The sequence below is a fragment of the Lissotriton vulgaris genome, unplaced genomic scaffold (assembly GCF_964263255.1).
Source record: "Lissotriton vulgaris unplaced genomic scaffold, aLisVul1.2 SCAFFOLD_1931, whole genome shotgun sequence".
Lineage (NCBI taxonomy): Eukaryota > Metazoa > Chordata > Amphibia > Caudata > Salamandridae > Lissotriton > Lissotriton vulgaris.
Window position 1 is genome coordinate 147,255 of NW_028248650.1, and position 26,735 is coordinate 173,989.

At 51.7% G+C, this 26,735-nt stretch overlaps 1 protein-coding gene across 1 annotated transcript in view; it reads right to left on the reverse strand.

Annotated features, from left to right (window-relative positions):
* Positions 1–213: 213 nt before the first annotated feature.
* The window catches only part of LOC147663874 (uncharacterized), a 41,585-nt gene continuing 15,063 nt past the window's right edge, over positions 214–26,735 (reverse strand). Inside the window, exon 2 of the mRNA XM_086950135.1 lies at positions 214–3,012. Within this exon, the coding sequence (XP_086806261.1) occupies positions 950–2,296 (1,347 nt within the window). The 5' untranslated portion in view covers positions 2,297–3,012 and the 3' untranslated portion in view covers positions 214–949. The remainder of the gene's footprint in view (positions 3,013–26,735) is intronic.

A 26,735-nucleotide genomic window follows, 5' to 3' on the forward strand; every position in this document is an offset into this window, starting at 1 on the left:
AGAGACCCAGACTGGAGCACAATCACTATAATCGGAAAGTTCTAAGCAATCTTGGCAGTCAGGCCACAATTTATCCGCCATACGTAGGGTCTTTAAACAAAATTTTTTGAAGAATTTAGGAGAGCTGAATTTATACATGAAACCTGGCTCCCCTACCCCTACACGCATAGCTTTGAACATTCGGCCTGTCAAAGAGTCATCTGGGGAAAGCAATAACATCCAAGAGTTCTTTAATTAGTAGGCCCAACAGTACAACGGAAGATCTGGTAGGCCCATTCCCCCTCGCTGAAATTCTCGTTAGAAATGCGCATGCGCGGGCAGCCGCGCATGCGCATTAGTAGCCAAGATGGCGGCGCGGTTACCAGAGGGAGCCCCAGAGACGCAGCCGACAAGGTAAGTGGTGTTTATTGTTTTTAAAATCATTATTTAAGTATTTAGGGAGGGCGGGAGGGAGGCCGGTAGTATTTAGCGGTGTTGATAGTTGGGCCTTCTATCATCTGGTATTTCAATGTCCCACATAATTTGAAATGTAATTTTTCCGTAATTCATTCCTCGCACAATAACTGTGTGTTTGCTGATGTCTTTGTAGGTTTTCTAATCGACTAAAGCTCTTCACACATTCACTGCATTTAAATGTTTTTTTTTTCTCCTGTGTGAGTTCGCTGATGATACCTTAATGCTGAAACTACTGTCACACTCATCACAATGATAGGGTTTTTCTCCCGTGTGTGTTCGCTGATGAATTTGTAGGGATGATAATCGACTAAAGCTCTTCCCACATTCACTGCACTTGAACAGCTTTTCTCCTGTGTGTGTTCGCTGATGTCTTTGAAGGCTTGATAACTCACTAAAGCACTTTGCACATTCAGTGAACTTGAATGTTTTTTCTCCTGTGTGTGTTCGCTGATGACTTTATAGCTTTGATAATCGACTAAAGCTCTTCCCACATTCATTGCACTTGAATGGTTTTTCTCCTGTGAGTTCGCTGATGTTTCCTTAATGCTGAAGAGTCGCGAAAACTACTGTCACATTCACTACAATAATAGGGTTTTTCCCCCGTGTGTGTTCGCTGATGACTTTGTAGGTTTGATAATTGACTAAAGCTCTTCACACATTCACTGCACTTGAATGGCTTTTCTCCTGTGTGTGTTCGCTGATGTCTTTGAAGGCTTGATAACTCACTAAAGCACTTTGCACATTCAGTGCACTTGAATGTTTTTTCTCCTGTGTGTGTTCGCTGATGACTTTGTAGCTTTGATAATCGACTAAAGCTCTTCTCACATTTATTGCACTTGAATGGTTTTTCTCCTGTGTGAGTTCGCTGATGTTTCCTTAATGCTGAAGAGTCGCGAAAACTACTGTCACATTCACTACAATAATAGGGTTTTTCCCCCGTGTGTGTTCGCTGATGACTTTGTAGGTCTGATACCCGACTAAAGCACTTTGTACATTCACAGCACTTGAATGGTTTTTCTCCTGTGTGAGTTCGCTGATGATACCTTAATGTAGACGAGATGCGAAAACTACTGTCACATTCACTACAATGATAGGGTTTTTCCCCTGTGTGTGTTCGCTGATGATTTTGTAGGTATGATACCCGACTAAAGCACTTTGTACATTCACAGCACTTGAATGGTTTTTCTGCTGTGTGAGTTCGCTGATGATACCTTAATGTAGACGAGACGCGAAAACTACTGTCACATTCACTACAATGATAGGGTTTTTCCCCTGTGTGTGTTCGCTGATGATTTTGTAGGTATGATAATTGACTAAAGCTCTTCACACATTCACTGCATTTAAATGGTTTTTCCCCTGTGTGTGTTCGTTGATGTCTTTGAAGGCTTGATGAATGACTAAAGCACTTTGCACATTCACTGCACTTGAATTGTTTTTCCCCTGTATGTGTTCGCTGATGACTTTGAAGGTATGATAACTGACTAAAGCACTTTGCACATTCACTACACTTGAATGGCTTTTCTCCTGTGTGTGTTCGCTGATGTCTTTGAAGGTGTGATAACTGACTAAAGCACTTTGCACATTCAGTGCACTTGAATGGCTTTTCCCCCGTGTGTGTTCGCTGATGTCTTTGTAGCACTGATAATCGACTAAAGCTCTTTACACATTCACTGCAATTGAATTGTTTCTCTCCTGTGTACGTGTGCTGATGAAGCCTGAGTAGTGATGACATACTAAAGCTCTTGGTGCATGTGCATGATTCTTCTTTCTTGGTTACTGTCTGTGGGTCGGGCATATATTTGTCTACATCCCATGACTGTATTTCCTCATTGGCCAACATGGCTGATTAAGCACTTCTGTTTTCTCACACACTTTATATGCGTGCAGTATTTTGCACATTTGATTTCTGTTTTAACAATAAATGCAATAGCCACCAAATATTTGCCACACTCCTAATATGTGGAAGAAGTCTTTGTAGGGGATTGTGCCTTCAGATTGGATTAGGGCTATGCACGCGTGAGGGTAAAAATGTATCTTCCTTCTGGCCCGCGCAAATTAGGACAGTCTATGGTATTGAAGATACAAGAACTCCTCTTTCCTTTACCCGTCAGTTGTCTGGCTCCGCTCTGTTGTGCTCTTCTCTGGTTACTGTTGTTTGTCCAGAAAGAGTTTAAAATTCACCTAGAGCACGGAATGATGGCTTGTCATCATATTAGAAGACAGAGCTCTGCGGTAATCACACCATACAGATCCCATGATCAAAGTTGGTATTGGACACTTGTTTATACAGGAGGCGGTTTGTTATTGTTGTTGCCTTAATTTTCCTAAGATCATTTCTTCATCTTGTGGCGTGGAGGTGCACAGCTCAGACTCTTACAATCACTGAACTGCCCTTGATGCTTCATCCGGGATCTGTCAGTTTGTGTGCAGGTTCCTCTGTCGCCGACTACGCTGATGTTTTGCTGAATACTGTAGCTCATTATTTCTGCTATTATTGAAGATTTACAGCATTCGCTTCATTATTGATGGTCATTTCATACAGCCAAGGCTTGTTTTCTGTTGGATGTAAAGATATTGAAAATTACTAAATTGAAACATATTGGAATTATAATTCACAATGTTAACTGCTTGTAAAAGACATTTCGGGAGAGATTTACCAAATATCCACGCAATGCAGCACAGCCCTCCCCCCGCGAGGCTACGCTGCATTGTACGACAGGGAGGGAGTAGGAGAGCACCATATTTTCAAAGATATGGCTCTCTCCTTCCCTTTCCCTTGCGCCCAGCACTGATTACAGCAGCCCTGCGCCATGCACACACCTTTTTTTTTTTCTTCAAATTATTTTTATTCACTTTTGTAGCAATAAAAAACTTCACAATACATCAATCGCTGTTGGAGGTGGTACAACAGTGCAGCCCTGCCAATAGAATGTATACATTAGTTTGCGTATATACAGACTGAGGGCATGGGGTCACACATAACTGATGCAGCGTGAGACCGGCGGGCGGTACTCGAGGGGAAGGAGGGGGGGGGGGGAACTAGGTACCAGTTGTGGGAAGAGGGAGTTTGAGACCATAGGTCATGTGACTACAGGGAGATGGGAGAGAATACCCTAATGAGGGGAGAAGCAACTAGGGGAGGGGGGGAAGGAATCAAAGGGGCGAAGGCTGAGGCAGGGGGGCAGAGTTAAACGGATTGTACTAGGCATATCTGTGACGAAGGCAGCGAGGGGGACAATGAAAAGGGGGGGAGAACGTAGGGCGCCCAGCTGGGGAGGCAGGATGCGAGGAAGGGATGGAAAATTAGGCCATGTGCGTGTTAGAGAGGCGTTGGTGCTGACGGGGACGCCGCAGTGTGTTGTGAGACGGTCGGGGCGTCGCGTCTGTGGGCTTGCAGGAATTGATGGGACAGTGTGGCCCACTCTAAGGATATAGGGTTCTTCCGCTGGCCCCTTGCCTCCTCCTCCCGCAGTGTATCTTCCTCTGCCATAGCCCATTTTTTTACCGCTCCCACCCATGTCTCAAATGAGGGGCCGGCAGCCGCCCGCCATTGCATGGCTATGTTCCTTTTCGCTAAGAGCAAGGATAGGGCTGCATATCTGACTTGTACCTTGTGTGTCTTCGGCCGGCGGAAGATTCCCAACGCAACTGCCTCCCAGGAGCGAAGGTCTGCGAGGCCTGTGAGGGTGCAAAGTGAGTCAAGAATGGCCGGCCAATAGGATTGAAGAGTCGGGCAACTCCAGAACATGTGTAGGAAGTGTGCATCCGGAGAATGACATTGGGGGCATAGGAACTGTGTGTCGGGAAGAACCGCTGTAGGCGTGCAGGGGACTGATAGGCCCGGTGTAAAATATGGAATTGGATATTTTTTAACCTTGCGTTTCTCGAGACTTTCTTTGGGAATTCGAGCACCCTATCCCACTCCCCGTCGTGAAATTGCCGTCCGAACTCGTCCTCCCAAGTGGCCAGCAGAGTGAGTAAAGGTTTGTGTGTGAGTTCCCTGATTGACTTATGGAGCCAAGTGACAAGGTGCCTGCCGCAGCCCATGTAAAGGATGGAGTGGATTACGGGGTGTGTTGCAGGTTCGCCTGCTGTTAGGTCACCATGTGGACGGAAGCAGTCAATGAGTTGGTGGTGCGTCAGAAACTGTCCGGGCGGGAGGTCGTGGTCCTCTTTAAGTTGGTCGTACGGACGAAGTTGGCCCTCTGCAAATAGCGTCTCCGCTTCCGGGATCCCTGATTCTGTCCATACGTGCATCATGGCGCTCGTGAAGTATGAGTCCCCACGCGGCCAACCCACTAGTGGTATTTGGGGGAAATAGCAAGGAGTCCCTGGCGCCAAACGGTGTATACGTAACATACATCGGCGGGCAACCGATACCTGCAGAGGATATGTCCGGCGGGGCTTGGTACCGGGGAGCAGCATGCAACAGAGTTCTGGTGTGGGGATAGGGCCGTGTGATGTGTGAGTTTCCCCAGCGTGTCTGCCAGCCGTCCAGTATGACAGCCACTGGAGGTGCGCTGCTAGGAAGTATGACTCGAAGGCAGGGGCACCCAGGCCTCCCCGTGTGGTGGGTAGTTGAAGCTTGGTGAGGGCTATTCTATGCCGGCCGTCTCCCCACACCAGTGTGTGGAGTTGCGTGTCCAACTCCCGGAAGAAGCTTCTAGGTGGGACAACCGGGAGGTTGGTGAAGTAGTACAATAGTCGGGGACGATGACCATCTTTGCAAGTGCTACACGACCGATAGGGGCCAATGGGAGGTGTTTCCAAAAGCCTACCAAGGCTCGGATGCTGGCGAGGACTCTGCCGTGGTTGCCCTCGTACATATCAGTGGGCGACCGATAGAGGCGGACTCCCAGGTACCGTGAGGCGCCCTCGGCCCAGGAGAGGTGCTGCATACCGATCTGGACTTCTCGAGGGTTTAGGGAATGATGCAGGGAATACACCACCGATTTCTCCCAGTTCACTCGGAGGCCAGATGCCTCTGCAAACTCGGAAAGGATCATCCATATGGGGGTTAGGTCCCTGGTGATGTCCCGGACATATAATAAAAGATCGTCCGCATACATGGAGACACAGTGAATCGTATCAGCTATGGGAATGCCCCATGCCGTGCCCTCCTGGCGCAGGCGAATCGGCAATGGCTCTACGGCTAAGGCAAAGGTCAGTGGCGATAGGGGGCAGCCCTGTCTTGTACCTCTTTTGACTCGTACCGGGGCCGAGATGTATTTGCCAAGTCTGACCCGAGACGTCAGATTAGTGTAGAGCAGTCAAGTGTATCGTGTAAGGGTGGGACCTATTCCCGTCCGGCGGAGTACAGAAAAGAGGTATGGCCAGGTCACAGTATCGAAGGCTTTTTCGAGATCTCAGATAATACGGGCGTCGCCCACTTGGTCCTGAATATGAATGACTGGTCTGATGTTCTGGGATGTGTTCCTGCCGGGGACAAAACCGTTTTGGTCTGGGTGTATTAGGGGACGAAGTATTAGTTCAAATCGGGTGGCCAGAATTTTCACCAGGATTTTGCAGTCCGCTGAAAGGAGTGTGATGGGGTGGTAGGAGGATAGCTGTTGCGGGTCTCTGTGCGTTTTGAGAAAGGATACAATCACAGACTCTCGGAGAGAGCTCGGGAGCTCCTCCCGCTCGAGAGCGTCCGTGATCATGGCTGTGAACCGGGGGGTCAGCAATGTGGAGAAGGTACTGTAGTACTCGAGAGGTAGCACATCAAGGCCTGGGGCCTTGTTCCGAGCTAGGGAACGTATCGCGCTGGAGACGTCGGTCGCTGTGATTTTCACATCCAGGGTGTCCCTGGTTGCTTTCTCGATATGGGGAAGTGGCAATGAGTCTAGGAATTGTGAGGCCACATCCTGCTGATAGTGTGTCTGAGTGCTGTACACGGCGGCATAATAGTGCTGGAACGCATCTAGTATGTCTTGTTGAGAGCGTACTAGAGTGCCCGCGGGGGACAGAACTTCTGTAATAGGTGTTGCATCCGAGTCTTGCCCTGCCAACCACGCCAGTAGTGTGCCCATTTTGTCCCACTCTTTGTGGACGCGGGCGGCATATTCTCGGAAGTTGAACTTGCGCATATCCGCCAGAGCGGTGGTGTATTTCGTTTTGGCCTCAGCCACCTGGGCCGCTGTAGCCGCTTGTGCATCCTCCTTCTTGGTGAGTGTTGCTAGCGTACGTTCTGTGTCGACGAGTGTGCGTTCAAGCGTGCAGCGGGCCCCCGTTATCTGTTGAATGCTAGCGCCCGTGCCACTACTTTGAATGCGTTCCATTCCACGAGTCTGGTGGTGGCGGTCCCGGTGTTGGAAGTGAAATACTCTTGGATCGTCTGCGCATGTTCATGTCTGAAGACCTGGTCTGTGAGACAGTCCTTCGGGAGGCACCACGTGGGTACCGGAGGGTGGGGTGGTCTTCAGCGGATGCTCAGGTTGTGTGCGTCGTGGTCTGAGATTACGCGGCCTAAGTAGTCAGTGGGTTGGATCATGGGTAGTATTGACTGGGTGCATAAAAATCTGTTGAGTCTTGTCCGCAGATTATGCGGGATGGAGTGGAATTAGTACAACTGACTATGGGGGTGGTGTGCTCTCCAAGCATCTACTAGTGACCAGTGTGTGACCCAGCTACGGAATCTTCTGGTTCGTGTGTGGGCTGGGGAATGTAGGGGTGGAGGATGGGACCTGTCGAGTGTAACGTCAAGCTCACAGTTGTAGTCGCCCCCTAGTATCCATGGGAGCGTGGCAAATTGGGCCAGTACGCCCGAGAGGGAGTCCCAGTATCTATCCTGCTCTGTGTTGGGTGCGTAGATGCTACCTAAGAGGATTGGCCACCCATCCAATAGACCCTCCAACAGAGCATACCTTCCCTCCTTATCCACCACCCTACGTGTCTCCCGAAAGGGGGTGCCTGGTCGAATCCAGATGAGTGCACCGCGCGCATATGCCGAGTACGATGTGCCAGCGGGATCTTAATTTGTCTGACTCTACTGCTGTAAGATGTGTTTCCTGTAGGAACGCGATTTGAGCTTGTTGGTGCTTAATATATGCAAAGGCCGCATATCTCTTTCGCGGCGTATGTAAGCCGCGCGCGTTCAGGGTGATTATATTAATGTCTGCGTGCAGCATGGGATGGTATGAAAAGGGTGGCTCGCGCCTAGAAGTGGCTGCTCGCATACAGGAGATATGGGCCTGTCTGTGAGCGTGTTGGTGCTGTGCGTGGGGATGGCCCTCGCTTGCTTTCCACCATGTGTGTCATCTGCCCATATGTGCATGCCTTCATTGGGGTGCAGGGAAGGTGAGAACAGGGTAAACGAAACCAACAACTGCATGGGAAAACTGTCCCAATACGTGGGGCGCATCGGCAAGCTCGATGAGTCCAAACCAGCTCTCCTAGAACCGGGGAGCGAACAGTTGAGTCTTGGGGGTGGCAGGCTGGGCCTGCGAGGCAAATTCCTTTTCGGGCGTTTGCAGGAGAAGCGGTCGTCCAATTAGGGTATACAGTGTCCATCATGTCCTGACCAGGGTTGTGGGTGTTCTCCAGGGGGAGAGTGCCCACTCGCCTTGGTCCTCGAGCTGGGCATATTGTCGGGTTGTGGCCAGCGACATCTCTATTGAGCAGAGTCAGCGATCAAGGGTGTGACCGGGACCATGGTGATGGAGTCCGATGCGGGGTGGGGTGAATTACTGTTGTCTTCACTACTTGATGAGAAAAGGTGCGGGATCCCCTCGATGTCTTCCCCTGGTTGGGGAGCCTCAAGGTCCGTGACAGCCTGAAGGGCTCTATGGCACTCCTGCAGGAGCTGCTCCAGGTCCGGGGATTCAACTTCTCGGCGCTTGGTAGGATCCCTCCAATTCTGTCGTCCCTGCTGTTGCGTTTGCTGTGTGGCACCCTTCCTATTGCGGGGTGTCCTGTGGTCGCGTTTCTGTGGCTGGGTTGCAGGCGGTCCGCGTGTGCAGTGGAGATCAGCCCAGTCGCACGCCTCCTCGGCCGTGGAAAAGAAGTGTGTGGAGCCCTCGTGGATCACTTTCAGGCGGGCCGGGAAGAGCACAGAGTATTGTACTTCATTCTCCCGCAGGCGCCGTTTCACCTCCAGGAATGACGCCCTGAGTTTTTGTACCACCTTGGCGTAGTCCGGGAAGATCATGACATGTTGGTTTTCGACCTGCAGAGGGCCCGCACGTCTTGCCGCCTGCAGCACTGCGTCCTGGTCCTGGAAATGAAGGAACTTCGCTAGCAGGGGGCGAGGGGCGCTGCCAGGTATCCGATTCCGGTTAGGACCCGGTGGGCCCGTTCCAGTGAGAAGAAGGTGGTGCGGTCCTTTGTCGGGTGAAAGATTTAACCCAGGCCTCCACATATTCGATGGGGTGTGTTCCCTCGACCCCCTCCGGCAATCCTATTACGCGTATGTTGCAGCGCCGAGAGCGTCCTTCCAAATCGTCCACCCGGTTCTCTACCGCGGCGAGGCGGTCCATGGCCGAACGGAGTGTCGACTGCTGGGTCTTCAAAATGGGTTGAATGTCTGCCAGGGTCTTCTCCCCCTCTCGGACCTTATCCGCCAGCTTTCATTGGTCGTCGCGGAGTAAGTTGATGTCTGTGGTAAGAGTGCCCAGGCGTTCCTCCATAGATGCCCTGGAGAGTTCAATGGCCGCCAGGACTTTGTCTAACTTGTTCGATATGGTGGGGTCCTGATGTGGCGGGGGCGCCTTGGTGAAGGTGCTAGTGCGAGGTTGCTTTTCTGGCGCGGTTTCAGGGACCGCCGTCTGTTGTGTGGCCTTTGGCTTTCCCATGGCGATGATCTGGGGTACAGCGTCCTCGTTCGTTTTCTTCTGGCGCGGGAGTGGCGTTGGGGTGCTGCTTCCCTGCGTGGTAGCCGTGTGGCTCGCCGCCTTCTTGTGGTAGGGGGCGTAGTGCGCCCTGAGACCGCCCGCGCCCCAGCGGGGCTGCCCCGCCGTGACGCCAGTCGTGCTCGTTTGCTGGGGGCCACCGTACTCAGTGGGTCTTGCGTGTATCTTCTCCGTGCACCTGCGCTAGTAAAGAGGGCAGGGGGGTATCACCCCTCGAGAGCAGTCTGGTGCCTGCCCAAAGAAAAGTCCAGTGAGCTCCCGGGGGGCGCCGCCAGCTGTGGAGGTGCCAGGAATGGGGCCGGATCACTGCCCAGGTCAGTCGATCCCGGCCGCCATCCGAGGGTCAGGCAAGGACTGTTGTGGCTGTTGGTGTGCCTGCAGGTCTCTCTGGCCGTCGGTAGTATCCCGTGGCGGGGGGGGGGGAGGAGGGGCATGCAGGAGCGACTTCTGGGCGCCGCACTCACCCCCCAGAAGTCTGTGTGCCAGGTCAGGAGGTCTCCGCGCTCCGACGGAGTCTCGGCGTGGGCGCCATTTTGGATTCAGGCAGGCACCAATTCCAGCCGTTCCCAACCGAACTCCGCACCCCCGGTGGGGGTGTGAATTTATCCACTGTCCCCTCCTGGAAGTACGATGTATGTCGGGGGGGGCTAGGGGCAACCCCGCCTCCCGTAGTAGTTCGTTGCCGGGCGGTGATCACTAGTTCCCGCCGATTGCCTCAGACTGGTGCGGGGACGTTACCGGCACTCCGCCCCTGTTCAGCGCGATTCTTGAGGGCAGGGGAGGACACCGCGACGCAGGATCCGGCTCTTCACGGCCGCTGGGCCTCGCACGTTCAGGCAGGTCGCGGCTGTCCTTCCCCGTCCCTGTTAGTAGCGGGTCGCCGCCATCTTGGCCACGGGCCCGCGAAGCTGGAGCTGTGCTGCTTCGTCGCTCCTCTGGCGCGAGGGACTCGGGTCTCTCTGGCGCTCCTGGTGCCGCCGCCGGTCCAGGGTCTAGTGGATGTGTTCTGACCCCAAAAGGATAGCGATGAATGGACAGTTGGGCCGCCCGTGGCAGGAGCCTCAGAAAGCAGCAGCCGCCATTGTGGCTCGCTAAGCCACGCCCCCACACCATGCACACACCTTAGCACCAGAGCGCTAGGGCGTGTGTTTGTGTGAGTCCAGCACAAGTTTTGTACAGAAAGGACACCCTTCCTGTTCAAAATACTATGCCAGACACGAGGGAAAGCTTTTACCACTTTGAATGTGTGTTGCAGAGTGCAGCACGCATGCAAATTCAGAAAAGGAAGAAGAAATGACAGCATTTCTCCTTCCTTGCACCTAGTTTTGTTGTTGCACGAGAACACCCATGCACCAACCTTGGCAGGCCCCCATGGCACAAAGTAATGCCAAACAATGCTATGCGCAGTGTCACATTACTTTATTGTTATTTCCAGTGCTAAACAAGTTTAGCCCTGGAAAGTAAATTAGGAAACAAGATTTTTGCCATTTTGTGCCACTTTTGTGACGCAAACAGTGCAAAATCTTAGTAAATCTCCCCCTTCTTCTTTATCACTTTTGAAACTTAGCAAGGAATATTTCATCATACACAGATATTTAACTAAAAGTTCTGTTGATCAGGTGACATCTTATTAATGCCTGAAAAGGAGGGGATTTACCAGTGTTTACAGAGTAACTTAGCTAAGTAAGGGCACTCACGGAGCACCCAAGTGCTTGAGGTATAGCTTAAGATAGACGCATATGGTCAAGATTTCATTAAAAACAACAGTAGAGTATAGAAAAATAGCTGGATCAGGCTGGGCTGTAAAATTTCCAGTAACTCTTCATGAAGTATACCACAAAAATAACTCCAGTCACACACTTCTTCTCATTCTTTCCGATTTACTTAAGATCATCTCAAATACCAACTCCTGTCTTTACTCGCTGTTCATAAGTCACCTTTGACACTTTCAACAGCTCCCTTGGTTCAAGCATTTCTGGTTTCTTCTAACCTGGAAGATTGGAACATTATTGTGAGTTGAGGGGGGTTTCCTATCACCATAACATCTGTCCATCTCCCTGAAACTAGTGCAGCTTACAGAGCCTGGTTCTGGCCATGGAAGACAACTTTAAAAAGCAAGTCTTTAGTTATTCCTAAAGTAGATAAAGTTCTGTAAGATGCAGCTCCTTCTGGGGCTTTTGTGTAAAACAGAGTGAGGGGTTCAATGTAAACCCCATCCTTTACATTATAAGCGCAGATAATGCAAACAAATTTTGATTCATATAATTTAATATTCAACTATCTCAGTCATTTACTACTTATAGAGAATCCATCACAACCAATAATTTACCTGACATATCCCCGCAGCAGATGTGTGCATATTACTCTTTTCCCCCCTTTTCCAACATTACATGGCATCTGGCATGATGTTGTCCTTTTGGGGGCCAGGATGCCATTTGTGACCGGATGGGCATTTGGACGAGCGGGAGGAGGTGTCAGTTATCCACAGGTGATGCGGCATTTCTACCTTTCCATATTTCTCATATTCAAGTTGACCTAATTTCATGTCCTTCGGCCCCCCTACTGCCCTCTGGCTGCACACTCACTCTGTGGGGTTCTTCAGAAGTCAGATAATTGCTTCATACTCACAAGGCCATGGATCTCACTTCTTCTACAATTATTGCAGACAAAGGGCCTAGTTAGGAGTTTGTCCAACAGATTATTGCCAAAAAGCTAGGGGTGGGTGAAGAATTCCGCTCTGCCGGCGGAGCTGGCGAAGGTTGCCCACTGGTCCAAAAAACTCTATGTAGAACAGAGTTCTTTTCTCAAGCGGTTCACCAACGGTAAGGTGACGAGTGCTTGTGAGAAAATATAACGCGCTAGACCTCCTCCTGGTGAGATTTCTCATTGGAGGAGGTCACAGCAGGTCACGACAAGTCAAGTGTTAAAATCTGCCATTCTCGTTGATGAAGCTGCCATTCGATTAGAATATCAATTCGAGCGGCAGAAAGCAGCGGCGCCCTCTGGCATGACGCGTAGTGCTGTTCGTGCTGATTTTACAGTGGGGGTTAAATTCCTGGCACTAAAAATCAGTGAGAGCAGTGCAACTACAACCTCTGCCACTTGTGGAAGTCTGCAGAGTGCGGCGGAGTTTCCCTGGCACTTCGTGGAGTTCCACAGAGTAAAAATCTGCAAACTACACCAAGGCATTTTCAAAACGTGACAGATATCCTGTCTGCCTTATTATAATTGCTATAGGATGCAATGCATTTTTAATGGGGCGGGCAGGATACCTGTCACATTTGTGATGGAATAAACCATCCGCTGAAATCTAAATCAGGCTTTTGGTGTACATTGCGTCCAGTGTGGCTAGCTGGGCTTGAAAGATCTTGTTGTTTGTCGGTCTCTCACTGCTTTGAGGTCACCGCCAGGCAGAACTACTGCCAGCTGCACCCTGTACAGATCTTCCTTACGGGCAGGACATCCGTCAGCTGCGTCTTGTGCAGATCTTCCTTCCAGTCAGGACTTCTGCCAGCTGAGCCTTGTGCAGATCTTTCTTCCAGGCAGGGCTTCTGTCAGCTGCGCCTTGTACAGATCTTCCTTCCAGGCAGGACTTCCGTCGGCTGTGCCTTGTGCAGATCTTCCTTCCAGTCAGGACTTCTGCCAGCTGAGCCTTGTGCAGATCTTCCTTCCAGGCAGGGCTTCTGTCAGCTGTGCCTTGTGCAGATCTTCCTTCCAGGCAGGGCTTCTGTCAGCTGCACCTTGTGCAGATCTTCCTTCCAGTCAGGACTTCTGCAACTGCGCCCTGTGCAGATCTTCCTTCCAGGCAGGACTTCTGTCAGCTGCGCCTTGTGCAGATCTTCCTTCCAGGCAGGACTTCTGTCAGCTGCGCCTTGTGCAGATCTTCCTTCCAGTCAGGACTTCTGCAGCTGCGCCCTGTGCAGATCTTCCTTCCAGGCAGGACTTCTGTCAGCTGCGCCTTGTGCAGATCTTCCTTCCAGTCAGGACTTCTGCCAGCTGAGGCTTGTGCAGATCTTCCTTCCAGGCAGGACTTCTGTCAGCTGCGCCTTGTGCAGATCTTCCTTCCAGTCAGGACTTCTGTCAGCTGTGCCCTGTGCAGATCTTCCTTCCAGGCAGGACTTCTGTCAGCTGCGCCTTGTGCAGATCTTCCTTTCTAGGCTGGACTTCTGTCAGCTGAGCCTTGTGCAGATCTTCCTTCCAGGCAGGACTTCTGTCAACTGCGCCTTGTGCAGATCTTCCTTCCAGTCAGGACTTCTGTCAGCTGCGCCCTGTGCAAATCTTCCTTCCAGGCAGGACTTCTGTCAGCTGCGCCTTGTGCAGATCTTCCTTCCAGTCAGGACTTCTGCAGCTGCGCCCTGTGCAGATCTTCCTTCCAGTCAGGACTTCTGTCAGCTGTGCGTTGTGCAGATCTTCCTTCCAGGTGGAACTTCTGTCAGCTGCGCCTTGTGCAGATCTTCCTTCAGGCAGGACTTCTGTCAGCTGCGCCCTGTGCAGATCTTCCTTCCAGTCAGGACTTCTGCAGCTGCGCCCTGTGCAGATCTTCCTTCCAGTCAGGACATCTGTCGGCTGTGCCTTGTGCAGATCTTCCTTCTAGGCTGGACTTCTATCAGCTGTGCCTTGTGCAGATCTTCCTTCCAGGCAGGGCTTCTGTCAGCTGTGCCTTGTGCAGATCTTCCTTCCAGGCAGGGCTTCTGTCATCTGCGCCTTGTATAGATCTTCCTTCCAGTCAGGACTTCTGCAGCTGCGCCCTGTGCAGATCTTCCTTCCAGTCAGGACATCTGTCGGCTGCGCCTTGTGCAGATCTTCCTTTCTAGGCTGGACTTCTGTCAGCTGAGCCTTGTGCAGATCTTCCTTCCAGGCAGGACTTCTGTCAGCTGCGCCTTGTGCAGATCTTCCTTCCAGGTGGAATGTCAGGATTCGCCCTCTCGGCGGCTCCAGCAGCCTAGGAACTACATTTCCCATGAGTGTTAGGGGTTTTCAGGAAGTGACTTAACCGGTACCGGATTCCATGGTCCTTGCGCGTAATTCTGTTTGTTTGGGAACCTTCGGCGGCGGTCGGAGGTGTGTCTGCAGGAGGGAGAGCGTCTGGAGTCAGGAAGCGTTCTGCCTTCCAACTTTCCCCCGTTCGTGAGTACGGAGCTGCTGCGCTGTTCGGCACCGGCTGGTGTCCGGTTTGTTTATGTTCGAATTGCGGAGTTCTGGCGAGGAGGAACAGTACTGTACTGCCTATCCGTTGCTGTTTGCCAGTGAATTCCTTTATGTTTAACAGGCATACCGAGTCAGAGTGCGGCTGCTTTTGTCTCCGTATGAACATCCTTTGTTTATTGACCACAGACATTACAGCGGGTTACTGTGAGCGGCTGCCACGTAACGCCGGCTGTGTGGGAAGATTGTTATTTGCATACGGACTTTACAGCGGGTTACAGCGTGCTCGGAGGCAGCGTAACACCGTCTGTTCTTTGGAATAGGGTTACTTTTGCAGGACAGTACAGCGGGTTACTGCGGGCTCGGATGCAGCGTAACGCCGGCTGTCATTGGGATCCCTTGTTTTTTGCAAAGAAGGAGCGGAGCCTTGCTGTGGACGCAACCGCAGGTTACCGTGTCTAGGAGTCATCATTTGGGGTGTGAAAGATGCTGTGAGGATAACAGCATTGTTTGCTTTCTTGTATACATTCTGTACTTAACAATACTAGGTAGGGGTGTCTCACCTTACAGGTTCTCAAGGTGGGCCATGGTTCTCCAGTATCCACATGTTGCATCCTTGTAAAAGATGAAAATAATCTTTTGCATTTCTGCTGTGTACAAGCAGTGAAGGAAGGGTGCACAGTCCTGTGAAGTGATCAAGTTGCATAACAGGGTATGGTGTGTGATGAAGCATATTCATATTAGGTTGCATACAGTACATACAGACTCTGATGTTTGACTCTGCTTTCTTCTTCAGATGATGTCATATGGGGGTCTTTGTTGATGTTAGTTTAATTCGTGTCCCAAGGACACAGGTATTCTTGAACTTTCTGAATTAGCGAGAATTGAAGAGAGTAGATTTGCTTACCCTTGTTTAATTATTGTGTTTATGTTTTTCAGAGCCTTTGTCCCTGCTGACCCCTCCCCTACCTGGTGTCCCTCGCTTGATAGCTCGAAGACCCTGGGGGGTAACCCCATGTCAGGGTGCTTGGGGATGTCAGGAGATGGTCCTTTATTCTTCTGCTGCTGAACCCTGCGGAGCCAGTCCTGACATGGAACTTCTGTCAGCTGCGCCCTGTGCAGATATTCCTTCCAGTCAGGACATCTGTCGGCTGTGCCTTGTGCAGATCTTCCTTCCAGGCAGGGCTTCTGTCGGCTGTGCCTTGTGCAGATCTTCCTTCCAGGAAGGGGCTTCTGTCAGCTGCGCCTTGTGCAGATCTTCCTTCAGGCAGGACTTCTGTCAGCTGTGCCCTGTGCGGATCTTCCTTCCAGGTGGAACTTCTGTCAGCTGCGCCTTGTGCAGATCTTCCTTCCAGGCAGGGCTTCTGTCGGCTGTGCCTTGTGCAGATCTTCCTTCCAGGCAGGGCTTCTGTCGGCTGTGCCTTGTGCAGATCTTCCTTCCAGGCAGGGCTTCTGTCAGCTGTGCCCTGTGCAGATCTTCCTTCCAGTCAGGACTTCTGCAGCTGCGCCCTGTGCAGATCTTCCTTCCAGTCAGGACATCTGTCGGCTGCGCCTTGTGCAGATCTTCCTTTCTAGGCTGGACTTCTGTCAGCTGAGCCTTGTGCAGATCTTCCTTCCAGGCAGGACTTCTGTCAGCTGCGCCTTGTGCAGATCGTCCTTCCAGGTGGAACTTCTGTCAGCTGCGCCCTGTGCAGATCTTCCTTCCAGTCAGGACATCTGTCGGCTGTGCCTTGTGCAGATCTTCCTTCCAGGCAGGGCTTCTGTCGGCTGTGCCTTGTGCGGATCTTCCTTCAGGCAGGACTTCTGTCGGCTGTGCCTTGTGCGGATCTTCCTTCAGGCAGGGCTTCTGTCGGCTGTGCCTTGTGCAGATCTTCCTTCCAGGCAGGGCTTCTGTCAGCTGTGCCTTGTGTAGATCTTCCTTCCAGACAAGGGCTTCTTTGCTCAATGATCAGTTCAAAGGTCGGGAGAGGTGGAACTGGTCTAGGTCATCTTCTTTATTGCAGTTCTACTGGTCAAGCCACAGAGCTGGCGCTCTGAGATGAAGGAGAGTCTGGATTTTCTGGGCTCCGTGGAGCATTGAGACAGTTCTATGGCATCCAGCAAAACCAAGCGTCAACGCTACAAGTGCTGCTCCAAGGTTTAATTCAAACACTGCATCTGAACATCCCCTGGCAAATGCCAACTAGAGAATAGACATCCTGCCTGCACCAGCAGAGCGCAGAAAGCTTCTCAAGCACCTCGAGGTACATGGACTTTCTCTATCTGTCGTAACTGAAGATGTTAAACCTTGGTAACATCAATCCCCTTTGGACAAGGTCCTCCATTTTGCTATCAGCATGGGACTCATCCTGCGCATGCATAAACCCTCTAGTCCAGAGGTCTTCAAACCTTTGGATGCCGAGACCCCCCTGTCAACATTTTCAAACGTAAGGACCCCCTCCTGACAAACATTTCTAAACCTCTGGGCTATGAGGAAGGTGAGGACCAAATTAGCGACAGGCTTGACTAAATTGTGTGAGTAGAAAATGTAAATAATGTTCTGTGATGCTGCGTATTTTGGGGTAGCATTGCTTTATTATTTAGAATGTTTTTAAACATAGTACCAGTTTATAACCAAAATACAGCAATTAACATCAGAAAGATGTGTATTCAACCTCTGTGAAGGGCCTCCCAATCCGCAGGAATACGCGCTGCCACATTAGAAGCTCACCTGGCCATGGCCGGGAGCAGCAAGGGTGCATTAAAACCGTGGCGGTCTTGTGCAGAGTTAAGGAGTTTACCCATGCCCCTTTCCTCTCACCCCCTTCCTTCCATCCCTCTCTTCTCTCCTCTCCTCAACCTAGGATCCCTCTCTCACATTGCAGGCAGATGGTTATTAGCCCCAGGACACCTTTTGGTAACAGTAGCGCACTACAAATGTAAATAATAGGCAGAAACAGGGGATCCACTAGACCCGAACTTCAGGGGGGGGGGTTAACATTCCCAGCCAGGGCTTGTCCAAGCACTGGTCGCACACGGTGCAACAGTCTTTCCACCTTCTCCATGAATTCAATCACTACCACTCACCAACAATACACCTCATCTCTCTATAGCACCTGTCTGACAAACATTTCATTTCTTTATAGCGCTACTCATAGTTTACTCACACTCAGTTCTGTGATGTGCATGGTACATCTTCTTTGTACCAGGCACTTTAACCTTCTGCACTGTGTGGGTGACAAAAGTGCCCATGTGACTGCATGGTGAGCAATGCAACAGTGTGAAAGTAGGGTAAAAGGAGTGACTGCAGGGTGAGTGAGGTGACCATATGAATTTGGGACGAATTAGTGCATGGTTAGTGATGGCCTTGTTTGAGTGAACAGTAAGGGGGGGACAGGTGCGTGGAGTGTCACATGAGTGCAGGGTGAGAAGTGTGCCAGTGTGACAGCAGGGTGAGGTACAGAGTGAACAATGCAAGCAAATATTTAGTGCAGAGTGATCACTGTGACTTCAGGGTGAGTGGGTGAATGTTGTGAGTGCATGGTGATCAGTGTCCCGGCCTGGTCACCCACACGCTCCTGAGCCTCCCGCCACCCCAGCCACCGAGGGCCGCCGAGCCCCCTGCCTCCCGCCACCCCAGACACCCGAGGACCGCGCCAGATTTTCCCGCCGCCCCAGCCCGAGGCCCCGCCCCCCGCCAGCCGATTGGCTCCCGCTCCCGCCCCCCCCCCGCAGACCCTCCCTCCCAGCTCCCTCTTAAGGGGAGCCCGACCAGAGCCAGGGAGTGACCACTGCGCCTCCCGGCCTGGTCACCCACACGCTCCTGAGCCTCCCGCCACCCCAGCCACCGAGGGCCGCCGAGCCCCCTGCCTCCCGCCACCCCAGACACCCGAGGACCGCGCCAGATTTTCCCGCCGCCCCAGCCCGAGGCCCCGCCCGCCCGCCAGCCGATTGGCTCCCGCCCCCCCCCGCAGACCCTCCCTCCCAGCTCCCTCTTATGACGCCCCCAGAGCGACCGCGCAGCGGACGCGCGCAGCGGGAGCGCCGACTGAGCGCCGAAGGCGCGCCAAAGGTAAGCCCGTCTGCGCCCGTCCGCGCCTGGACCGCGCCCAGCGCCAGGACCCCTGGCCCCCGCAGACCCCAGCCCACCCGCCGAACGTACGACGCCGCCACCCTCAACGGACTCAAAGCCGGCCGAGTCCCGGGCTGCTACCGAGCCACCCCGAGACGCACCCACGGACCCTTCTGCTGCAACTCCTGCAAGTTCACCTGCATCCGGACCTGCTCTACAACTAAACCAACCAAGACGAGCAACAGCAGCAGCCACCTGAAATGCATCCTGCTCAACACCCGCTCCATTCACAGGCACGCCATTGAGGTCTGGAACCTGCTCGACACCACAGCCCCAGACGTCGCCTTCTTCACGGAAACCTGGATGAACGCCTCCTCAGCACCTGACATCGCCATCGGCATCGCCATCCCAGGCGGCTACAAGATCATCCGAAGAGACCGCATCAACCACACCGGAGGAGGCATCGCCATCGTCCACAGGAACACCATCCGCATCACGACCAACACCGATGACACCCTCGCAACCGCCGAGCACCTGCACTTCCAAGTCCACATCAACCCCAAAACCACCCTCAGAGGCACCCTCATCTACAGACCCCCTGGACAACGCACACAATTCAGCGAAGACATCGCCGACTTCATCAGCCCACACGCCCTCTGCTCCACTGACTACATCCTCCTAGGGGACCTCAACTTCCACCTGGAGAACAACAACGACCGCAACACCACCACCCTGCTGGACAACCTCGCCAACCTGGGACTCAAGCAACTGGTGACCACCCCCACCCACTACGCCGGACACACACTCGACCCCGTCTTCTCATCCAGCAAGGACATCGCCTTCAGCCACGCCACCGGACTCCACTGGACGGACCACAGCTGCGTCCACTTCAGCTTCGCAAGGACCACGATCCACCACCACCAGCAACAGGCTGCACGCAGGAACTGGAACAAGATCACAGCCGACCAGCTCACGTCCTCCCTGAGCATGAACCCTCCCACCAGCACAACGAACCCTAGCCAGGCGGCCACCAACCTCACGAAGTGGATCAGCGACTGCGCAGATGAGCTCGCCCCCCTGAGGACCCCGCCCAGTAGACCCGGCAGCAAGAAAGCCCCATGGTTCACCGACGAACTCAAGAGCTCCAAGAAGAACTGCCGAGCCCTCGAGAGAACCTGGCGCAGAGACCCAACACCGGACAACATGACTGCCCTCAAGCTCGCCACCCGAAAACACCACCAACTCATCCGCGCCACCAAGAAAACTGCATTCAAGGAACGACTGGACAACAACGCACACAACAGCAAAGAACTCTTCAACATCGTCAAAGAGCTCTCCAACCCCAACGCCGGAAACAACGACATCACCCCTTCGCAAGACCTCTGCAACTCCCTCGCCTCCTACTTCCACAACAAGATCGCAGACATACACAACAGCTTCAGCACTCAACCGACGAACACCACGACTGAACCACCGCCCCCCACCACCACCCTCCGCGCCTGGACTCCGATCAGCATCGAAGACACCGTCCGCACGATGAACTCCATCCACTCCGGATCCCCGACCGACCCCTGCCCTCACCACGTCTTCAACAAGGCCGACGCTGTCATCGCACCCCACCTACGGGACATCATCAACACCTCCTTCGACACCGCTACCTTCCCGGAGAGCTGGAAGCACGCCGAACTCAGCGCTCTACTCAAGAAGCCATCGGCTGACCCCACCGACCTCAAAAACTACCGCCCCATCTCGCTGCTCCCGTTTCCTGCTAAAGTCATCGAGAAGACCGTCAACAAGCAGCTGGCCGCCTTCCTCGAGACGAACGGATCCCTCGACCCCTCGCAGTCTGGCTTCCGGGCCAATCACAGCACCGAGACCGCCCTGATCGCAGTCACCGATGACATCCGAGCGCTGCTCGACAACGGAGAAACAGCGGCCCTCATCCTCCTCGACCTTTCCGCGGCCTTCGACACTGTCTGCCATCGTACCCTAGTACAACGCCTCAGCAACGTCGGAGTCCAGGAGAAGGCACTGGAGTGGATCATCTCCTTCCTCGCAGGAAGGACACAGAGGGTCCGCCTCCCTCCGTTCAGATCTGAAGCCACTGAAGTCATCTGCGGCGTCCCTCAAGGCTCCTCGCTCAGTCCAACCCTCTTCAACATCTACATGAGCCCCCTCGCAGACATCGCACGCCAGCACCACCTCAACATCATCTCCTACGCCGACCACACCCAAATGATCCTCTCCATTACCAACGACCCGCCACCGCCAGAGCCAACCTTCACAAAGGGATGAAAGAGGTAGCCGAATGGATGAAGAACAGCCGCCTGAAACTGAACTCAGATAAGACGGAAGTCCTCATCCTGGGATCCTCACCCGCCGCTTGGGACGACTCCTGGTGGCCCCCCGCCCTAGGCAGCGCACCCAAACCAACAGACCACGCACGCAACCTGGGCTTCATCCTGGACTCCTCCCTCTCCATGACCAGACAAGTCAACGCGGTCTCCTCGTCGTGCTTCAACATCCTGCGCATGCTACGTAAGATCTTCCGGTGGATCCCCACCGAGACCAGGAAAACAGTCACCCAGGCCCACGTCACTAGCCGTCTGGACTACGGCAACACCCTCTACGCCGGAACCACCGCCAAACTCCAGAAGAGACTCCAGCAGATCCAGAACGCCTCAGCACGACTCATCCTGGACATCCCCCGTCGCAGCCACATCTCCGGACACCAGAGGGATCTGCATTGGCTCCCGGTCAACAAGAGAATCACCTTCTGTCTCCTCACCCACGCACACAAAGCCCTACACAGCCAAGGCCCAGGATACCTCAACAGCCGCCTCAACTTCTACGCTCCCAAACGCCAGCTTCGATCGACCAGCCATGCCCTCGCCGTCGTCCCCCGCATCCGAAGAGCCACCACAGACTTGGGACTCCCTCCCGACCCACCTCCGCCTGACCCAGGACCACCTCGCCTTCAGGAAGCAACTCAAGACCTGGTTGTTCGAGCAGTGGCAGATCCCCCCCCCCCCCCCAGCGCCTTGAGACCCTCTGGGTAAGTAGTGCGCTATATAAATGCAATGATTGATTGATTGATTGATTGATTGATTGAGTGTGAGTGGATTATGATCACTGTGAGTGCAGGGTGAGCGGGTGAATGGTATGAGTGCATGGTGATCAGTGTGAGTGAATTGTGATTACGGTAAGTGTAGGGTGAGCGGGTGAATGGTGTGAGTGCATGGTGATCAGTGTGAGTGCAGGGTGAGCGGGTGAATGATGTGAGCGCATTGTGATCAGTGTGAGTGCATTGTGATCACTGTAGGTGCAGGGTGAGTGGGTGAATGTTGTGAGTGCATAGTGATCAGTGTGAGTGCACTGTGATCAGTGTGAGTGCAGGGTGAGCGGGTGAATGGTGTGAGTGCATGGTGATTGGAGTGAGTGCAGGGTGAGCAGGTGAATGATGTGAGTGCATTGTGATCAGTGTGAGTGCATTGTGATCACTGTGGGTACAGGGTGAGTGGGTGAATGTTGTCAGTGCATGGCGATCAGTGTGAATGCACTGTGATCAGTGTGAGTGCATTGTGATCACTGTGAGTGCAGGGTGAGTGGATGAATGTTGTGAGTGCATGGCGATCAGTGTGAATGCACTGTGATCAGTGTGAGTGCATTGTGATCACTGTGAGTGCAGGGTGAGCGGGTGAATGGTGTGAGTGCATGGTGATTGGTGTAAGTGCAAGGTGATTGGTGTGAGTACATGGTGCTCAGTGTGAGTGCATGGTGATCAGTGTGAGTGCATGGTGATCAGTGTGAGTGCATGGTCGCCCTGCCCTCACTGAAGGGCAGTAAAGGCAAGCACAGGAGGCTGGGAAGAGCAGAGCAACAGTGTGAAAAGTGACCATGACTTTTAACTTTGAAGGTATTTAACGTATATGTGGCCCCTCTGGCTGAGATTATTAGATCTTATGGGTTCTCACCAATTTCCTACGCTGACGATACCCAGCTGTTGTTTCCCTTTCAAACCATCACACCTGCAGTCATGCAATCTTTTCAAAACGGCATGAGAGCGGTGGCTGGTTGGATGGCCCAGAACTTCCTCCAGTGCAATGTGACCAAAACGGAGGTCATGGTGTTTGGAGGGGCCACCCTGCTATGGTCGCCGGATTGGTGGCCATCTGAGCTAGGACCTGTCCCATCACCCAAACAGACCATCAAAAATTTGGGGGTACGCCTGGACCAAAATCTGATTATGAAAGATCATGTCAGCCAGGTCGCGGGAACGTGTTTCCGCACAATTGGTCTCCTACGGCGTATCTTTCCTTTCCTTCCGAACATCCATAGGAAAACGCTGGTTCAGGCCCTAATCCTTGGACGGGTAGACTACTGCAACAGTCTACTCAGTTCCGCAAACCAAGAACAACTACGCAGACTGCAGGTGGTGCAGAACACCGCGGCAAGACTCATCCTGAATGTTCCTCCCCGTACTCCTTCTCGTCCCCTCCTTTGCCACCTTCACTGGCTCCCAGTGCAACAGAGGGTGAGTTTTAAACTCTGCTGCATTATGCATAAGTGCATATATGGGTCTGGTCCCAAATATCTAAAAGATATTTTTTTTCCTCTACTCTCCCGGACGTGCTCTGCGATCTAGCAACACTATGCTGCTACACATACCGAAAGTTACCAGAGCAAGGCAGGGTGGCCGAGCACCCTCCCTAAAAGGCCCCTTGCTGTGGAACTCTCTACCACCGCAGCTGAGACAAATCTCCAATCTTTTTTCCTTTAGGAAGAAATTAAAAACTTTCCTATTCACATCTGGTTAACCTGACCTTTTTCTCTGTCATCCCCTTAATACGATTTATCCCTCTTATTCAGGAGCCACGTGCGGAGATAACCCTTCGGGGCTGATTCAGGCGCGTTATAAGAATACAAATAAATAAAATAAATAAACAAATGGTGATCAGTGTGAGTGCAGGGTGAGCGGGTGAATAGTGTGAGTGCATTGTGATCAGTGTGAGTGCATTGTGATCAGTGTGAGTGCATGGTGATCAGTGTGAGTGCATGGTGATCAGTGTGAGTGCAGGGTGAGCGGGTGAATAGTGTGAGTGCATTGTGATCAGTGTGAGTACATGGTGATCAGTGTGAGTGCATGGTGTTCAGTGTGAGTGCATTGTGATTAGTGTGAGTGCATTGTGATTAGTGTGAGTGCATTGTTATCGCTATGAGTGCATGGTGATCGCTATGAGTGCATGGTGATCAGTGTGAGTGCATTGTGATCGCTGGGAGTGCAGGGTGAACGTGAAAGTGAAGGCGAGAATGAGAAGTGAGTAGTCTGAAAGCAGGGTGCATTCCCAGAAACTTGAAGCGTAGGGTTTCAGATATAAGTTAAACTATTGCTATAATGGCATTAATCAGGGTTTGAGGAGGAAATAAATAATGTGCTGATCCTGCAACAAACTTCCAGTCTAATGATTAGGGTTACCAGCTCATTATTTTGATGGCCCAGAAATAAGCAGTCACCTACAGCTGTATTTTTTGCACTTATCTGTGAATACTTAGAACAGCAAATATAAATAGAAAGCACTTTTAATTGTGTTCTAGGGATGCCTCAATGATCCATGACTAAAAGTTAAAGAGAATAAAGACAGAAAAGTCACATAACTAATTAATACATACTTTTTTTATTTATAACTCAATTTAGTGTCAAGAGCAGGTCTCTGCAGGATCTTTAAACAACACATAGCAGGCATGTTTCTTTTGGCAACCCAACTTTAAATTTCTTTTCATTAAATGCATTCTTACACTACAGCAGTAAGTGTAAAAAGACAAATGTAAGGAATAGCCAGAGTGGGGGCCAAGGGGGTACAGGAACCATAAAAAAAACTAAGCTTTGGTAATCAGTTAACAAAGGCATGTAATATTTGCTAATGGTCTTTAAAGACCTGTGAAAAACTCGGGCCGGAGGTAAGACACCAGACACTGCCCAGCCGAGGCCTCAGGAGCGCGAGCTGCACTGCAGCAGCCCGGGCCGAGACACAGGATGGGGGAGGAGGGGGGCTGAAGCCCTGGAGGCCAGGGCAGAAGTGACACTGTGAAGGCGCGACCCCCTTTGCATCGCTCCACGGCCCCCCTGGGGTTCGCGCCCCTGAGGTTGAAAGACCCCTGCTCTAGTCCGTATTGCATGAAGCTGTGTGGTTCACACCCAAAAGATGGCCCTCCACAAATTTCTGACATTTTCCTACACCCCCTGGACAGCCGTGGAAACACAGACCAACTACACGCTCTCAGGGATCACCCGTCCATCTGCCAGGATCAAGACTCAGATCTTTCAACCTTCTCTGTTACCGTCTTTGGAACGGCCCGTCTCTGAGATTCGTGGAAGCTCCACACTCAGTGAGCTCAGAGTTGCCTTGTAAAACCATCTCATGAGAGTGGAAGAAAAGAACATTAAGTGACACACACTGCACAGACATGTAAATAACTCTACCATTATCATTTCATGAACCATTGTCCTACTGCTGATGTTTCGACATGGATGTTTTGTCGTCTATCACAGCAGCTTCTTTATTTAAAATCTTACTCACTACTGACCTATGTACTGTTTCTGGCCCTACGACATCTCTGGCAGGCATGTTGTGCTGTCTCTTGCTACATAAATAGGAAGCAGATTGCTACTGCAGGAAGAGTGCAGTGTCCTTGCAGTCAAATGCACTTGATTGGGATAAAAGGTGTCATGTTTGTTAGAAAAGCTGCAACTATTAGAATAATAACACACCAAAAGCAGCGCATATAATTCAATATCACAGACCATGTACTAGAAAAACATGACGCGAACAATGCAATAACACAGTCCAGGCGTTAGGAGAATACAGCACAAACAATGCAATAACACTGGCCAGGCACTAGGTGAATCTGTCGCAAAAAATGCAATAACACTGGCCAGGCACTAGGTGAATCTGACGCAAACACTGCAATAACACCGGCCAGGCACTAGGTGAATCTGATGCAAACAATGCAATAACACTGGCCAGGCACTAGGAGAATCTGATGCAAATAATGCTATAACACAGGCCAGGCACTAGGATTGATGCAAACACTGCAATAACACAGGCCAAGAACTATGAGAATCTGAAAGAAACAATGCAATAACACAGGCCAGGCACTAGGAGAATCTGACGCAAACAATGCATTAACACAGAACAGGCACTATGAGAATATGATGCAAACAATGCAATAACAAGGGCCAAGAACTAAGAGAATCTGACACAAACAACGCAATAACACGGACCAGGCACATGGATTGACGCAAATAATGCGATCACACAGGCGAGGCACTAGGAGAATCTGATGCAAACAATGCAATAACACAGGCGAGGCAATAGGAGAATCTGGCACAAACAATGCAATAACACAGGCCTGGCGCTAGGAGAATCTGATGCAAACAACGCAATAACACGGACCAGGCACATGGATTGACGCAAATAATGCGATAACACAGGCCAGGCACAAGGAAAATCCGATGTAAACAATGCAATAACACAGGCCAAACACTATGAGAATCTGATGCAATCAATGCAATAACAGAGGCCAGGCACTAGAAAAATCTGATGCAGGTGAGCATGTAATAGCTGGCGGGATCTAGTGTACTGTGTGGACAAGAGGGTGGGAGGGCAAAGACTAGCTTCATATGGACTGAAACATGGGCAAAATGAGCAATATTTTAAGGAAGTATTTACCATATAGTAAATCATGCAGAGTCAGTTTTTTTGTTTTTGGGCCAGGAGTGGGATATTACGTACCAAGGGGTGTCAGAGAGATTATAATCTTCCCTTCAAGGGTCATCTGCTTTACAAAGAATTTCAATACGAGGAGTGTCTCTAAAAAGCAGCGACGGGGCATGCAGTGAGAGGGGAGAATGCAGATTGTCACTAACGTTATGGAACAGCACACAACTTTAGAGGCTACTTAGATACAAGGGAGACACCTGAAATGGGCTCTGCACCTTACATGAATCCAGAACAGGAAAGCGCCTTTACACACAGACCAATCATCCTAGGAGGGGCCGAGGGGAGACATAGTTTAAAGGAGTTTGTAAAGTTTAAAGGAGTTTGTAAAGCGCCTGGTGACGCCTCCCGGCGTGTCCCCGCGCTGTGGAGAGAGAGTATAAAGTAGAGAGATAGACCATTCACACTGTAAAGAGGCAGGTTTTCAACTTCTTTCTAAAAGAGGATTCATTACTC